The sequence below is a fragment of the Phodopus roborovskii genome, unplaced genomic scaffold (genome assembly GCF_943737965.1).
Source record: "Phodopus roborovskii unplaced genomic scaffold, PHOROB, whole genome shotgun sequence".
Lineage (NCBI taxonomy): Eukaryota > Metazoa > Chordata > Mammalia > Rodentia > Cricetidae > Phodopus > Phodopus roborovskii.
In genome coordinates this window covers 27,812,363-27,830,452 of record NW_026126469.1, presented here as the reverse complement: position 1 = coordinate 27,830,452, position 18,090 = coordinate 27,812,363, and the positions used below count along the sequence as shown (strand labels likewise).

The following is an 18,090-nucleotide window of genomic DNA, read 5'->3' as shown; positions in this document are numbered from 1 at the left end:
GATTTTGATAAAAATTTTCTTCCAAAAGATATTCTTTAAAAATTAAATTTTACATTTGTTTTTCCCCCCTAAGGCGTCAGAAAAACAGAAGGCAAGACAGCATAAAATGGCGTTATATGTTAATAAAAATGCATGGTTTTAAATACATTTGGGAATCAACATGTAAAATATCTAAATACAATTGCTTCTCAAAGGTGTCTTGATAAATAGAGGTGACCAAGCCTGAGTACATTAAATGAGGTACATTAAAAACAAAACAAAAAACTCCCCAAACTTTCATTCTCTTATTGCAATGGGTTTCTTTTTCCAAGAATACTTTTTAAGTGCAAACTTGTTAAATATAAGATTTTGCCAAGGCTGAAGTATATGTAAAATCATGGATGGATGTATTTCTCACAGATCTTTCTGTTAAATTTGCTTTGCATGATGGGACTACCAGAGATGCCACTCCCTAGGAACAGTGGCAACTTCCAGGTAAGATTTTTTATAACTCTGATTGTCACAGGCAAAGTCATTGTGTGCTCACCTTATACTGGGCACAGAGGTAACTAACACTTTGCATTTAGAGAGTGATTAACTCATTAAGACACTACTTTGTTAAATGCTCAGATAAAATTTCTAAACTTAGTTTAGCTAGGCAATCTTAAAAAACATGGATATCAGGGATAAGGTATGAAAACTGAAAAGCCCTAAGTGCAGAAACACTTTTACATGGTTTCTGGATCTTTCTGCACATAAAATATGCATATGTAGTCAACATTGAGATGGGCTGGTTGTGCAGTTAGCATGATAGGCTGATACTCCATAATTCACTGTTAATAGATAATATAATGCAGTTTATTATAAAGAATGTTATGAGATTAAACATTTTAATACCTATTTTGATAGATGTACAGTATAAGATTGCTAAGATAAAGCTGGTATTGTTTACAAAAAGCAATATTGATTTAGTCTCTATGTTCATTTCATGATAGGACTCAATTGTATTTCCAAGACAGTGTTTCTCTGTGTTGTGTTGGAGCCTGTTCTGGAACTAGCTCTGTAGACCAAGCTGGTCTCCAATTCACAGGGATCTGCCTGCCTCTGTCTCCCGAGTGCTGTGATTAAAGGCGTGTACCACCAATGCCAATTTTTATGTTATAAATAACAAAAAATTCTTATGATTAATGTAATGCTACATATACAGCTACTATAGTTGTTACCTGTAATGTAATGCTGTGCAAACGAGTCTCTAATAGCTCAACATGATAGAAATAACATTAGAAATTTACTCTTTTTATGTTTTTCAGATGTGTTTGCATACACACATAATTCTGTGTATGACAAAAATACCTCTGTCTTTAAAGAGCATTCATCAAAAATTTTTGGGGGTAAAAACATCTTAGATTGCATGTATGTGCCCCAATTATATTGTGCCTTTTGTGAATTGCTTGTGCTACAAATGGCATCCTTAGTATGTCTGTAACACAGATATGAACATATACACATATAGATAACCAATATTTAGAAAGCTATCAAGAAAACCACACATGAACTCTAGACATGAACTAATATTCTAAAGTACTTTAAGTGGTTTGGGACAATATCCGACTTCTTAAACTCAGTTTGGGTCTAGGGATACAGTTCAGTGGTAGATTCTTGCCTAGGATCCAGGGGGGTTCAGGGTTCAATCCACAGTACAAGAAAAAAAATGCCCAATTTTATGTTGGTTTTTTTCCTCATCCCAAGCCAAATATCTTAAAAAGTAAAACCATGTGATATAAAGGATGCAGTGGCACACACATGCTTTCTGATTTCTGAAATATCATCTAATCAAAAGCGAAGAATTGCACAACATCCTAGATGAATTACATGAAGTTCTTCACAGCTGCTAGAGGCTTTTCAAGAATACTATATAAACTGTGCAACTTGGTTAGCAATATCAGAATGGTTCTCTACAAAATTTTCTAGTTCTTTGTATCTGAAACAACTGGATTGCCCTAGAATATCCTAAGTTTAGTAATTTTTACAAAAGGGATGTTGAAAAATATGTTCTATGCTCCCTGTTCATTGTGTTCACAGAATCAACATTCACTTAAGTTTTGCTATTGGTTGGGACCTTTTAAAATGACTGTTTTATAGTTCTGAATCAATATGGCTGCCATGGATGTGAGATGCATTTATGCATCAGATAATAAGTCTACTTGTAGTCATTGATAAAATTGTCCAAAAAGTGTAGGGTGCCTAAAAAATTGTAAAGATTATAATTTGCTTTAGAAGCTTGAAATTTTGTGTAAATAGATTTCCTTTTATGTTTATGATCTTCCAGGATCCAATTTTTCTAGAATGTAAAGCTTAAAAATGCCTTGTTAAGCCAATGTCATCGGATCTGAATTTGTTACTTGTTAATGACATGCCCTTGATGGGGTCTCTGTATGTTTCTATTCCTGTCTAGTTAACAGTTGAGGCAGAATAGGTGGAGAATGGGGTAAGGCAGGCTTTACTCAAGAACTATGAGAGCACATGAAGACATCAGTTGGCAGAAAGGATGACTAGAAACCAACCTCAAAGCCAATGTAGTACAGATAGAACTTGTATTCTGTCAATCATTAAGCCTTGTTCTGTATTGTTTTGTGGCTTGTCGATATTTCTCTATAAAAGGGGAATCAAAAGCTCCTCTTTTTTCTCTTTGGTTTTTTGAGACAGGATTTCCCTTTGTAGCCCTGGCTGTCCTGGATTCACTATTGGGCCTCAAATTTAGAGACCTGCCTGCCTCTGCTTCCCAAGTGCTGGGATTAAAGGCATGTATTGTCAAGCTTGGCAAAAGCTCACTTCTTTCTACTACAAAGCCAGTGCATTGGATAGGTGCCACAGGAAGCCAGGCTTCCACCCCACAATCCGTCAAAGGAGAGACTTAAATAAACTTGCAGACAACTCTGTTGTGTGCACAGCTAATAGGATTCTTTCCATCTAGACGCAAATTTCTCAAAGTTTAAGAAATCATTGCAAGTAACCTGTTCTAAAAGCCCTTCTTCACAGGGTCCCTGTGGCTTGAATTTGGCCAAGAAGAGGGTCTTTGACACTGGATGTTGCCTGCCTTATCACCTCTGAGTTTCTGATGTAGATTCATCCCTGGCTAGTCAAGAAATGAATCCCAGTCTGGCGAAGGGACCTTTAAGCTGTGATGTTTTCCAAAGCCAGGAAGAAATCGTCAGGATCAAAATAGTGTAAGACCAGAGACACAAACAGCCTGGGCGATGAAGAGACCAATAAAGAGTGGAACCACATACACCAGCTTTTCCAAAGGAACTCAAGCCAAGAGGTGAAAAAAGGCTACATTACATGGAGGTTACCTGACACTGGCTAGATTGCCACACGTATTGCACTCATTACATTTCTGTCCAGAACAGGGGTATTACAGGAACTTTTTTGGTATCGGTGCAGTCAATAATAGATGCTATAACATCTCAACTCCTCGAAGAGTGAGGAATGGACAGAGAAAGAGATGGGGGAGAGGGTTGTAATGACATAGCAGATATATATTATATATAGCAGGTGCTCACACTGAGTGGAAGCAGCCCGCTGAGATCGGAGACAGTGCAGGCAGCTTGGGACTCAGTCCCCCTCTGTCAGGAAAGGACCAATTAGCCTGTCTCACTGCTAAATCTGTTATCTTCTGGGGTTTTGTCTCATGGATTTGTGTAAATTGTAAGACTGTCACAGACGCTGGAAAGAAATCAGGTTCTTTTTGCCAGTGGCCTGGCCAAACTGTAAATAAATCCATTTCCCTACACTGACCCTTGTTTTTAAATTTCTTTTGGAATACAGGGAAACTTAAGACAGTGGGTTATGGGCTTCAGTTGAGAATGCCTGCTCTAGAGAGACGGGTTTTTAATTGTTTGGGAGAAATAGCCAGAAAGCAAAAGTAAAGTTACTTCTCTACTTACCCTCTTCACTTTTTTTTTTCTACTGCCATAATTATAATCTTTAAAAGTTAAGGTGTGTGTGTGTGTGCACATGCGCCTTAGCATGAGTCAGTTCCAGCAGGGGTTAGAAGAGGGCATCAGATCTGGAACTGGAGGGCAACATCCTGGAACTAGAGTTACTGGTGGTTGTGAGCCTCCCAAATGTGGATGCTGGGAGCCAAACTCATGTCCTCTGAAAGAGCTATTAATCTCCAGGCCATTTATTTAGTCTCACCAATCTTTTTTGTTTTTTGTTTTTTTTTTTTAAGTGGATTTTCTATTGGGGCAAAATAGGGTTATAAGTGAGGACTTTTCATGTCTTTGAATGTATTTTTCCCCACTTATAATATAGGAAATTGACAATTACTCATTCTCAGATGTTGGTTGGGAAGATGGCAAGTGGTTGCACAAGTCACTTGGGGTTGGTGGGACTGGGGACAGAGTTTTATTACAGTGACTACAGACTTGTGGAAACCTCCTGGAAATTCCTGCATGGCAGAGCCGAATTCAACCCAACAGTGGAATTCATTGACAAGAAGTTTCCCCTGCAATAAGTAAAAGTTTAGCTTGGAGCTAAAGATGTAGGATCGTGGAGGAGTATGTTTAGAATGGAGGCTCCAAGGCCGGCCTGTCACTCAGATATGGCCGGGAATTTCTTGTGCTTCCATCCCACATCAGAGAGGATGGTCATCTCCAAGCTCCTCCAACTCTAACAGTCTACTTACCACTTTTACCAGAATTCATCAGAATCCCCTATTTTTGTTTTCTGGTGGGAGGTATCAAATTATTATCATCTGGTTTTGAACTCTTCTCTGAAAGCTTTATTTTTAGTAATTGATGTCATTTCATGGGCCAAAGACTCCTTTCCTACCTAGTCCTATTTTCTGTCATTGACCTCTCATTTAGGGTCATATTTTTTCCATGGTGTGTCCCTGCTTGGACCTACCCTCTTCTATTTTGCTTGCCTATACTTCTTTCATGGTGTGTGTGTGTGTTTGATTCAATGAGATTATTAAATTTGCCTATAAGAGCATGGATAAGGGGTTATTTATAGGAACACATACATTTTTGCAATGGCTATACCACTGAATAAAATGTCTTACACCCCCCACTCCTGCCCTGTGATCATTAACTGTAACTCTTCAGAAGGGTGTGCCACTTTTTCTACAGTTCTTATTCCTTGAATCTTTTCTCCTGTCCAAACTGAGATTTAATTCTCAATAAACCTAACAGAAAGTGTTACAGGTTGGAAATGCTACGCACAGCTTAGCAGCACATGGCCAGTGCAGTTAATAGTTTCCCCTCGGGGTCATGGGACTGAATAGAAGCTGTGATTCTTGATGCTTCTCGGGACACTTGGGGATATTGTGTGTATAGCTAGCTTGGGAGAAGATTGGAATTCAAAATTTGAAGTGTACTTTCTATTGAACGTGCATTACTTTCATACCATCATAAAGATGAAAAAGTTATGTCGGACCATCGGCAGTGGGAACTGTTTGTATTTCAAAGATTCTCTTGCATTCTTTCTTTCCATCTCCATCCTTATATAACTGCCTTGAGTATCACAAAAGGTGCTTAACCAAGTAGAACCAAGGAGGATGTTTGTGCTTGAAGAGAGAGAGAGCTCCAGACTGTCAGGCTGCAGAGCAGGAAATTAGAAACTGGAGAGCTAATCTGAGATAGAATGCCACAGCACTTAATAGAAAAGAGTGTTCCAGAAAAAAATGTGAAAACTGAATTAAAGAAACAGCTAAGTTAGACACCTTCTGAAATTCAACTTGTAAGGTCATCCACATACTTTTTAATTTTTTTTTTTTGGTCCTGAATATCTTTATAAGGACAGAGGACAGAGAACACTGAGGTAGTTCTGTAACTGGCCCCATGAGTTTCCTGCTATGCACCTCCCAAGGGCATGCTCCTGCGTGTCTTCATGAGGAAGATGGCATTTCTGACAGCGGACTGTGCCTCACATTGACTGTGCTTCTTTACAGCCATCCCTGGATTCCATAGGGAACCCATGAGAACTCTGAGCTACTGATGTGTTCCTTGGGAAGGACACAGTTTCAAACTCTGCTAAACCAGTTCTGACCGGTGATCAGTTTGGTGGAAAGTTCTGTGTTGTAAGCTTGACCAATGAACACCTTTGATACTTCCAGAATTCCTGGGGAATAATTTCCTCCTTGTGCAGGGATGGTATGGCGTGCACGCGTGAGGCTTAGATGTATCATTTTGCCTGTGCGGGAAGTCTGCATGGAAGAAGGCAGAACAGAAAGAATGGCAGAGAAACGGAGTTTGAACCCTTGTCAGAGTACACCTGTAGCCCGCACTGCCACAGGACTGTTTAAAACGGGAGCCAATTCACTGTGCTTACAAATTAAGCAGAGTGTAGTTGAGGTTGCTTTGACTTATAACTAAAAATTTCTGGATGGATGTACTTATAGATGCCTTTTAGCTACCAAGGTACCCTCTTAGGTGATGACAATTGAGTCTAACATCAGCCCAGCATAAAAAATGTTGCTGTTCCCATTTAATTCATGGAATTTCATGTCTTTAAATGCCCTGTTCGGAGTCATTCTCATTACGTGGGGAATGGCACTCATTCCAGTGAATTCCAGCAAAGGACGTGTTGGATGATAATTTACTGCCCTCTTCTTTATAGTAACTCTTTGCCCTCTGTGTATTCTTTTTTAAAAACAAAAGTTCAATTTTAACTTTTTCTTTTCTGGCCTTGTCCAGCTCATGACTCAGTTCTGGCCAGCTAGACTGAAACCATTGAGGAGATGATTCATGCTGAGCTGATTCAAACTTCCAACCCCACCCCCGACACCATCCTCATCCATCTTGCATTTGGACACTGATGATGGCTTGAGATTTCACCAGCAGCTCTGTCATAGTATAAGGAACTGGGTAGCTTGCCAAAACAGCCAAGAGGACAGATCAAAGAGCATGGACCTTGAAGAGGCCACAGGGAAGCTAAGTAACAGCAACAGAATTCTGGCATGTGACAAAAATAACCCCTTTTGTTTAAATCAAGCAAGTCAGGCTTTCTGATATTTCCAACAGAAACATCTCCTCTAACTCACACATGTTACTAAGGGAAAGTCAGTCAATTTTTCTTCAGAAAAGATGAACATATTCAAGTCCGACTATGGACTTTGTGAGTCTTCTGACTCTTGGGTAGTTTCCTTCTCATGTGTGCTCTGTCCTCTGAGGGCTCTCAAATTGATTGGCTCTTAAACCAACAGCAGCATCTTTGGTCCATACCACACCCTTTCCTCTTGGTGTGAAGGATAATTACTAGAACAGTGCTCAAACGGCACCATCTCCAGTCCTCATTAATAGGCGTGGCAGTTGGCTTTTCCTGGGACACAATCATATCATAATTGAATAATGGCTGTCTTACCCTGTGCTTCAGCAAGATAGACCCTTGGGCATTGGAGAAATTCTCTGAGATATTGTATTGCATTGGCTAGACTCTAGTCACTAGAGCCTTGAGGCAAGTTGGTAAGACTGAAAAGTGGCTTCCAGAGCTAACCCATTTCCCAGTGGAGGCATGTCCCTCCATATATTTAGATGAATGTAGATTTCATCAACCATATGCTGGCTTTTTGAAAACTGCCCCACATAGCCTGCTGGTGCTTTTCATTGTTTATTTTTTGGGAAGGAGGGTGGCTAAGAGCTCCATCATAATCCCCTTTCATGGGACAGAACCCATAGATACCACTCCAGAGAGTCTGTTAGGGCCTTGACCAAGTATCTCATGGTTTTCTACAAACCTGGTTGCTCTCTTATGTTCAAGCATGGATTGGGGACATCACTAATATTGACAACTGTGGCTAGAAGGGGATTGCTATGGCTTTCCAGTGCAAAAAAGTCACAGTGTCCATTTTATAAACAAGTATGTACAGAAATTTTCCATTTTGGTACAACAAGGCTTCCAGAAGCAATCACAAACAGCCAGCCCAAGAGTCCCTCTCTTTAGTCAGCTTTATTATAGATATAGAATGCCTCATTTTGTTATAGATAAACGGAAGGGTCTATTGGAGGAAACTTATTTGCCTCCGTTTCCTTCTGGCAATCATGGTGTGAGAGGGCCAAAGAGTCCCTGAATTGTAGTGAGTTAGTAGGGTGCCACTGCTACTAAGAGTCACTGGCTTGTGGCATGTGAAGGAGGACATGTTTTGAACTCCTTTTTTCATTATCGCTGGCTATCAAATAATACATAGTTCATCCCCTTTACAGTAAGTAGCATGATTCCAGGAGGAGAGCAAGACATTGTCTCAGTGAAGGATGACTTGGCATAATTGGAATGACAGAAAAGTCAAGATAATTATAAGATCTCTCACTATTAAGATTATGCTAACTGGGAGGAAGGAATACATATTTCCTCCTTTAGAACTATTTCAATCAGCCTGCGTGTTTTTCTTTCCTTTCTGTTCCTTCTATACCCAATTCATTTATTTTATCATGTGCCCCCCCCACTTGCACTTATAAGTCTAATTTTAGTACCTAGTCACTCTATAAAACGAGTACTAGCATAGGCAGTCTGTGTTCAAGGCTTCTACTCTCCCGTGATATGTCATACTTAATTAACTGTCACCTTCACTATTAATATTAACTGAAATATTAATTTGATGAATCTTAATTTCTCTTAATCATAGCATCATTTTGATCCTTCATTGGATATCTCTTTAGAGTGACACTCACTGCAGAGGAGAAATATTAATAGCATATTAAGCGTTTAAAACATCTCTTTAATAATTGCATGTTTTCCTGGTAAGGGTGTGTGTTTCTTGAACAGATGTAGGCACCCTGATTTCCTTGTTAGCAAATGGATGTTTTGTCTTGATCACCTTCTAACTCTATTTTGCACCTTTAAATGAAAATACTTCCAAATTTAAGAAATGTTCCTCCCAAGATTAATTCTCCAGAGTTTGTGCTGCATTTTTTGAGTGGTGAGGGCTTTCTACTATTAATGGAGGCATGGACATTTTAAATCGGAAGATTTAGCCTGATCCTTTGGTAGCAGAATCTATGAAGAGCTACCACCCAGGAGGAAAGAGCCAAGAAGAAGGGCAGCTGAAACAGAAAGGAAGGGAGAGAAGGAAAGAGGTGGGAAGGAGGGAGGGAGGGAGGGAAGAAGGAAAGGAGGGAAGGAGAGAAGGAAAGAGGGAGACAGGCAGGGAGGACTGGTCTATTTACTACTGACCATTCTACAATTTCTCTCATTTATTAGAATATTTTCTCCCCCTTACCCCTCATCACATATACATTGAACCTGGCTGAAGATGCTCATCAGAATGCCCCTCCATCACTAGCACATGGCTGGCACAGAGAGTAATTTTAGGAATGGTCCCATCACTCAAGTCCAGTCCCAGACCTGCAGGCACAGAAACATTCCCAGGACTCTGGTTCTCATGAGCTTTCTTAAGCATTAGCTGTCTCACTAAAGGGAGGATGCCAGCAGATTCTCCTTCCTCCCTAGTCCCCTGAGCACTATAAGGGGTATTCTGAGTCTTTACCCACTCTGGAGCAACATGTACCACGAGGCCACTTACCTCCAGGTACACCACCCAAGGCATCACCAACGTGGCCACTAGCAGGTCTGCAACAGCCAGGCTTACCACTAGGTAGTTGGTGGTGGTCTGCAGGGCACGCTCCCTCAGCACAGCTGCACAAACCAGGGCATTGCCAAAGATGATAGCTAGGATGAGTGCACAGTAGGACAGGGCATAGTAGGCATGTGGGCGGGCCCGGTTGACCCCTGTGGCATTTTCTGCCCCACAGCTGGAGTTGATGTGGTTGCTTATCTGGCTCAGAGGTGCCATAGCCCAGACAGAGGAATGCGACTCCAAAATGTCTCTAGGAAAAGATAGAAAACAGTGTGGGTCAAATGAGACTCTTTGAGGATGGAATATGATATGTAGATACAGTTTAACATTTCTGTGTCTACAAATATTTGTAGAGCATTCCCTACATAATATCAGGCAGAGCTGTAAGAACTAGAGATACAGGTAGGAACAAAACAGATAAACAGTTCCTCCCTTATGAAGTGTCTATGAGGGGAACATAATTACGATAATTCCTGTTCAGTGATAATATGCATTTTGGGGAAAAGAAAATCATAAACTGGAGTTGGGCAATGGTTAAGGATAGAGCATATGTGGGTGAGCATTTGAAAACGATTTCTAACTGGCATCATCAGGAAGCCTTCATGGGTATATTAGCAAGTAAGTCAAAGCTGGGAGAGATAAAGAATCCACCAACACAGACACTTGGTAGAGTGTGTGGTCCAAGCAGAAGGAGCATGGGTGCCTCGGGAGGCTGGGATGTGGGGTGAGTGGCAGGAAGGCCAGTACAGCTGGCGTCTAATCAAGTGGAGGGATGTGAGCTTTGAGGGCTTGTGGGAGTGACAGAAAGAATCATATTTGCACTGTGTGGGATGAAGCTGCTGCACGTGAGAATTCTCCTGGCCATTTCCTAACTCTGGGACCACAGGCACGCTATCCTCTCTGAGCTTCAGACTTCTCTTCTAAAGATAGAGGAATGAAAGAGCTCATTTCCTAAGATTTTCATTCCAGGCATTGTGGAAATATTTCTCAAGTCAGGATTATAGCTCAGTGGCAATGTACACAAATCACAGCCCTGGGTTTGACTCCAACTAGAACCCAGATGCAGATGGAGAGGACAAGACCAGGCTGCAGAAACACATAGAGACAGATTACCTGAACAAGGAGGAGCTAACAGGCCACTAGACTGATAGCTGGGAAGCCAGCATGGGACTGACTCAGGCCCCCCTGAATATGGGTCTCAGCCAGAAGGACTGAACAGTCTAAGAGACCTCAGACAGTGGAGCCAGGATGTATCCCTGGTGCACAAAAGGACCTTGCTAACACATCCCCCATGGAGGGATAACTGCCTTAACCTAGAGACAGGAGAGAAGCCCTAGTCCCTATTTCACATGACCTGTCAGACCTACATGACCCCAACTGGATGGCATTCCCGTACATATGGAATTGGGGTGGGGGGATGGGAGGGGAGGGTGGTTAGGGTGCATGTGAGAGGGCAGAGACGGTAAAAGTGAGTGAGTGATGGAGGGAGGGAAGAAAGGAGGGAGAGGGAACTGGGATCGACATGTAAAATAATAAATTAAAAAAATAAAAGCTTTGACTCCAAAATTTAAGTTCAAGGACAAGTTACTGGGGAAAAGGATTTCTATTTTTGTTTCCATAGAAAATGAAAAGCTGTGGATTCCTTCCAGACTAATGTGGTTTGATCAAGCCAGACTACCTGAAACAGAGTACCAGGTGATCCTACATTCAAAACAGCTGGACAAAGTAGCCTGACAGACTACAGCCAGGATTGCTGCATCTTCTTCGAATCCCCCATGACAGCGCCCCTTACCAGCAGGAAGTAGTTTGGAAAGAACGATGCCAAAATTCCCAAATATTGTTTATAAGTGTTTGTTTTCATTTAAATGGACTTGGTTATTAAAAAAATGAAAAAAAAATTAAGAGGGTTTGCATTCAGAGTGGCAAAGATACCTGAATTCATTAGCTTCACTCATGATACCAGTTTGTAGGAACCAGCCACACAGAAACAACTCTGGGTTCTCAAAGCCATATTTTCATGTGTTCATGGGACATGAAAGATCTCACACTTAAAGGCTTGTGTGCAGAGGGTATCAGTGCATCAGGGCCACGTGCTAGCAAGACACCTGGAGTCTGCGACCGTGATCCTGGCACCCAGGTAAATGTGCTTCCTACGTCAGTCTCTATAGCCACTCTGGCCTTCTGCCACAGTCTCAATGTTTGTGTGTCCCCTAAATCTGTCCATTGAAGTCATAATTGCCCGCATAGTGATGGTATGAAGAAGTGGGAATGTAGTGGGAGTAGAAGTTGCTGGTCATCAGGGTTTGTTTACTTTCTATCTTGTCACTTACAGCTCTCCTAGAATTAAATGGTTGACTTAATCATGGCTATCATTTTACACCTCATTTCGAAACATTTCTGTCTGAAACAAGTATTAAAATGAACAAATGTTAGAAAAGGGTGACCAACTTGGAATGCACTTAGAGAATTACTTAAAAATATTCTTTATCACAGCACATTGTTTGCAGCCAATTCTTTTTTTTTTACATATAATAATAATTCTTGGTAATAATTATAATTTCCTTATTATTAGGAGACGGGCAGCAGCTACCCTGGAGATAGCATTGCTGTTGCCAAGAGCTTTTGGAAAAACACAGCGCTTTCTGATTGTTCAAGGATATTCCCCTCAGAGGCAGACTCAGGCCCAGAATACCTTGCCTTTCACAGCTGGGCCACCTTCAAGGAGGGGCCAGCATCTCCTCCTTTCCTGGAGTCTGTAGCTGCTTAATGAAACCTTAGCTTCTCTTACCTGTCAAGTGAGAAGGGAAGCATAAAGCCATGGGATTCTTGCCACCATGTTGCCGGCTTTTGTGTTCGGCCTAGAGGGTTGACAGCCACTTAACATGGGGACAGGCAATGTCAAGAGCTGACTGTAAGAAGGGCAGTCCTCACTTCCCAAAGTCAGTTCTGGACCTGGTGTTGGAAGCACAACTACGTGGATTTTTGGTTTATACTTTCACACTGTATGACTTCCAGTCTGAGATTCCTCCTAGCAGCAGGTAAGTAGAGCATGGTTGTTCCAGAGTTCTGGGAAGCAGGGTTGAGGGAGATAGGCTACAGTGCTCCCTGCCTCTATGCTAATTATTTCCACTCCACCCCCTTTTGATTTTTTTTTTTTTTAATTTTTAGATGAGGATTTCTTATATAACTGTGAGCTGGGTTGTTTGTCCCCCCTCTTTATCCTTCTGATGTGCTAACAGATAGTAAACTCATCTCAGGATGAAGCTGGGAGTCTGAAGAATTTACTAACTTAATAATCACTCTCCAAATAATTCATAATGATAGACCAGTTATTTCATCAGCAGACTGAGGATAAATCATGCCCACTTCATGGGTTATTGTGAAGACCAAATGCAATTATGTGTTTAAAGCCTTGGCGCTATGAACAACTGGGCCGGCAATTCTTTGTTTTGCAGAATGTCTTATGCATTGTTGATGGGTAACAGTGTCCCTGATCTAGCTACTAGTTGTAATAACCAAAACACTGGATGCTGCTCAATCTCAAATGGGGAGGGAGCAAAATTACTCTCCTACTGGAGAAGTGTTGATCCAGCGTAAGACCTAGCATGCAGCTTTTGATGTTAATAGGAAGGCGGGAGAATGCAAAGGACAGAAATAAGCTACAACTGCCAGTCATCTGATGGACTTAGTGATCAGGAGCTTACTGGTGACCTCAACAGAGAATGTTAGGGGTTAAGAGCATATGGAAGGTGAGACAGCAAAGAAGGGGGGCTGAGGGGTTGGCTCAGTGGGGAAGAGCATTCGCTGGGCAGGCTTGTGGATCTCAGTTCAACTCTCTAACACGCAGGTAGAAATCTGTATAAGGCTGGATGAATGCCTATCATTCCAGCGCTGTGGGAGCCTAAGACAGAGTGCTAGGGTTTGGTGGCTGTCAGCCTATGTGCTGAGAGCTGGAGAAATAGTCTTCCCCAGGGAAGAGCACACCGATTTGGTTATCCAAAACCAAATGGCCATGCAAATAACATTATATAGGCTGAGCAGGTTATGTGTACATGTACATAGATGCATATAACAATAACTGGTGAAAAGAGAGGCTGTGGATTTTGGAGAGAAAGAAAGAAAAGAGAGGAAGGTAAGAAGGATTGGAGGGAGTAAAAAGAAGTAGGAAATGATGCATTTATATTATAATCTCAAAATGAAAGAAATACTTAAAAAAGATGTGTATGATTTAGCTATTTGTTTCTTTTCCTTAAAAGACAATGAATTAATCAAACCCCAAACATAACAAAACCAGACACCTTGAGTATTTAGCCTCCTTCCAAAGACAAGCACTTCTGGGATATTTCTTGTGTGAGGCAGACACTAATACTTCCCATGTGACATCTATTAACCTTTACAGTATCCCTTGAGGGGAGATATGGACATCTTCCCCTTAAGCATTATGACAGAGACACAGAGAGGTTCAGCAACTTTCTCAAGATCATACAGTGTGATGTCTTGTCTCCATGGAGAACATCTCTGTTCTGTCACATCCTCTCTGCTGTGACACTCTCACTAGAGGCCCACAGCAATAGGGCAGAATGACCATGGACCAAAAACCTTTAAAACCCAGGCACTGAGGAAAGGCCATAGTCAGATGCACACGAAGAAGTTCATTTCTTCTGAACCAGGAGAAAATGAGTTCTTGTTTGTATTCCTTCTCCCTGACAACAATTGCACAGTGTATGGTGTGAGCCAACCTCTGATTGGGGCTTCTCAAGTTGAAAACTCACAACTTTACTTAGTATGTGTATGTGGTAGAAATTGATGCTGGGAGTCATTCCAACATTGAGGTGGAGTTTCTCTAAGCCAGAATGAACCAGTGGCCTCCATGATAGATCTTCCTTCACAATCCAGGTCCCTGACATCTGTCATCTTTTCACTAACAAACATGCTGATCACCAGTGTCCAGTTTTTCCAGCCTTTGCTTCAACTCAGACTTTCCAATTGCCTGATTAAATTAATAATTCTAACAGCTAATACTTATAAGCCTTGTCATATTGAAATTCCCAGACAATATGAAGAATAAAGTAAGTGCTATTATCATCCCCATTCTTTAGATGAAGAGATTGGGTCACAGAGAGATTAATTTCTAGCTGAGATCATAAACCAGTGAATGGTGGAGTCAATTCAACCCAAGACTGGGTCCAGAGCTTCTGCCCTGAAGTCCTCCATGATGGAGATGAAGCAGACAAACCTGGAGTTGGGGATAATGTGAAGATTCTGCGTGTTCAGAGTAGCTTGTGCACATCTCCTTACCCAGCCCTTTAAAGTCAATGCAGGTGTGCCCTGCTCACAGAGCCGGTGGGAGTTATATTGTCATTATTATTAGAGGTAGTCTTTAGCATTTCTATGGTTCTTTATTCTTGCAAATTGCTCTCTAATTCATTTCATAATGAAGACTCACAAGTGCATTGACGTATATAGCATATTTATAGAATTGGATGTATTTACATTGTTGGTACATAGACAGAGGAAAAGCCATGGTTGGTTTTACTGAGATCCATTAGCTAACATAATACAATTCTTTTTTTTATTGAACCTGACCAATAAAGCATTCTTACTTTCCTTGACAATCTTCACAGACAGTTTTGTCATCTTAACCAGAGATAAATTGGGGAAGTTCAGTAGACCAAGTAACTAATAAGTGAATATTAATTGATAGTAAACCTTAGTGCATTAGAAATTAAATCTAATACTGGGTAGACTCTATTTGATATTTGACATTTTGATTGTTTGATTATAAGGAGACTTCTGGTAGGATGCTATCAATATTTTCTTTACTCAACATCCTTGTCCACTCTTAGCCATGCAGATCCTTGAAAATACTCAACTATAAATAAACAAGTAGGAATTTCATATTGTCTCTCTTTTTGGGCACTACAGGATCTCAAGGCCAGGTCATATGTCTGTCATTCATTCTTGCCCAAGGGCAGACAGTTTTCTGACCTTGTAGTATCAGCAAAGGGCTGTACCTGTAAAGTGCAAACAGGCATGAGGAATGTGTTTAGAATCTGAGTTCCACTTTGCTATTGCTACATTATTGTTTGTGCATGCATTGAGATGGTATTAGACTAAACTGATGCATTAAGTGGCACAAGTGCCTAATTACACAAACTCTGTTGACCCAATAAGCCACAGTAAGCAATAGAAGTCCCACAGTTAAACAATGATGCCGTCTGAATCATATACAATCACTGGAAAAAACACACACAATCATGCTTTCAAGAACTACATATCTCTGTTGGGATAATTGGATTCTGACTTGGAAGCAGCTTGACTTTAAATAGATTGAAAACAGAGTAACTCTAAACCCTCGGCCCTGCATTACTGGGGTGATGAAATGGGGGGTTTAAAATATCAGACTCTGACAATTAAGTAAAACCCTTAAGAGGAATACAGTCAACCTCCCTGCAACTCCCAGGAATAATTACTGGTTTTTATTTTCTGTCTTTTATGTATGCCTTGATATAGATTCTAGTGCCCATCAGGACACAGGGGTTGGAGGGTGGGGTAAAAAAAAGAGCAGCTCCAACCCCTTAATGAAATGAACAAAGCTTGCTCGGGGTTCTATGTTTTAAACCTAGAGATTTAACGCATATTCTTAGAGAAGCAAAGCATTCCAAGCTAATCAAATAATCTGCCACTAAATTAGGAATGAAAAGAAAAATCCACTTACCCTGAAAATTTCTTCTGGTGTCTGGAGACTGTGGAGTTCAGCACCTCAGTTCCTGAAGCCATTTACTGACGGCAGACACACGGAAGCAAAGCAAACTTTGCCTTTCCCAGGACACAGAAACTATGGAATCATTTCCATACAGAAAGAAAATCACCTGGTTTTGCCTCTGAGGTGGAAATTACTTGTGAACTACTCTTGCAGCTTTCCTATCAGACCTAGCTGCCTCTCCAAGGCACCTGTGTTCCCTAGAGGCTGGGGAGGGACCCCACTGAACGTTGTTTGGGTTAGCGGCTCAGAAGCTCTGTCCTTGGTGCTGAGAGAAATGGAAGAGTCGCAAGCTGGATTTCTACCTTGCTCGCCTCTCTTCCCTCGGAGGCTCTACCTGCTTCGGTACTGCACTTTTAGTATGCGTGTATTTTTCCCTTAGTGCTCTTTTTAATCCCAGAGTTGCCACTGCCTTTACCTTTATTCTTTGATTTCTCTTGACTAACTCATCGTCCTCACGTTAATTGCCTTTCCAGCTTTGGTGGGTGTGAAGATATGGTTCAGAAGGAAAAGATCAACAAATGGATACCACAAGCACTTAATGGAAATCAGTATAATTTAAGACACAATTGACAGAATAATTAAATTTGGAGGTGTGTGCCTGTCTGGGAAAAGGAGGTTAAACAGAATATACTGCAGTAGATGCAACACTCAGGCATGGATATAGCTCACCATGAAGAAGCCAGCTAATATTGTGAGCAATATTAAATGTTTACTTAGCAGGGTTTCTTGTTTCTACAGAAGTTTACAAACACTTGTCAATTCATTTTTTCTGCTTGTCCATGGTGTGTGTGTGTGTGTGTGTGTGTGTGTGTGTGTGTGTGTATGTGTTTCTCTTCCTATTTTCTTGCCATTAATTTTTAAACTCTAGGCTGATGAGCTAATTGAGATACAATTAAAGCTAGTATCGGTGGCCATAAGTACTAGACCTTAGACAATCTTCATTCATGTTCACCTGTTCAAGTAACTCTTTGCCATGGGAACTTAACTGCTTCTTATTCTCTTATTTCTAGTCTTTTCTACCTTCAAACAGGGTTGTGATTCTTTGATTAGTTTCTCTGCCACTGAGTTTGGAAGCTGAACTGAGTGACTACTTTCATGCAGAAATGAGTCCCCATTGGATATGATGAGGACCTCTCCTGGCTGAGAGAGATGGAGCTGCAGCAAATCTAAAAATCATTCAGGGAAACGACCATCATTTATTGAGCATGTACTATTAGCTGGTCATTTTAATTCACTGCTTCTTTTAATCCTTTCAGCAACCTTACATAGTAGATATTACTTTCTCCCTCCTCATTACTGGCTGAAAAAATAGAGGTACACAAAAATAAATACAATTTATGAAGGCCACCCAGATAGCAAATGGATTTAAACATCTTAATTCTCTAACCTACTATGGTAGGACTTTTCTACAGATGAAAAATTTGGTTTCCTGAGGTGAGTGACAGTATTTAAGAAAAAAAAAGTAGTTACAATGGCTGTTATAATGATTGTGCCATTTTGAAAGGGAAATGTCCTCCATAGGCTTGGATATTTGAACACTTGGGCTCCAGTTGGTGGAGCTGTTTGGGGAGGTTTAGGGGGTGTGGCTTTGATGGAGGAATTATGTTACTGGAGATAGGCTTTGAGACTTCATGTTTGACTTGCAAATTCAATTCTGTGCTGGATAGTATTTTGCCAGTTTGATATAAGCTAAAGTCATCTGAGAGGAGGGAACCTCATTAAAGGAGAAGCCTCCCTAAGATCTATCTGTAGACAAGCCCGTAGGGCA

At 41.0% G+C, this 18,090-nt stretch overlaps 1 protein-coding gene across 1 annotated transcript in view; it reads right to left on the bottom strand.

Annotated features, from left to right (window-relative positions):
* The window catches only part of Drd3 (dopamine receptor D3), a 55,208-nt gene extending 38,841 nt beyond the window's left edge, over positions 1-16,367 (bottom strand). The window contains exons 1-2 of the mRNA XM_051191509.1: positions 16,275-16,367; positions 9,503-9,806 (exon numbers count right to left, since the gene is read on the bottom strand). Coding sequence (XP_051047466.1) covers positions 9,503-9,806; positions 16,275-16,336 — 366 coding nt within the window. The 5' untranslated portion in view covers positions 16,337-16,367. The remainder of the gene's footprint in view (positions 1-9,502; positions 9,807-16,274) is intronic.
* Positions 16,368-18,090: the final 1,723 nt, after the last annotated feature.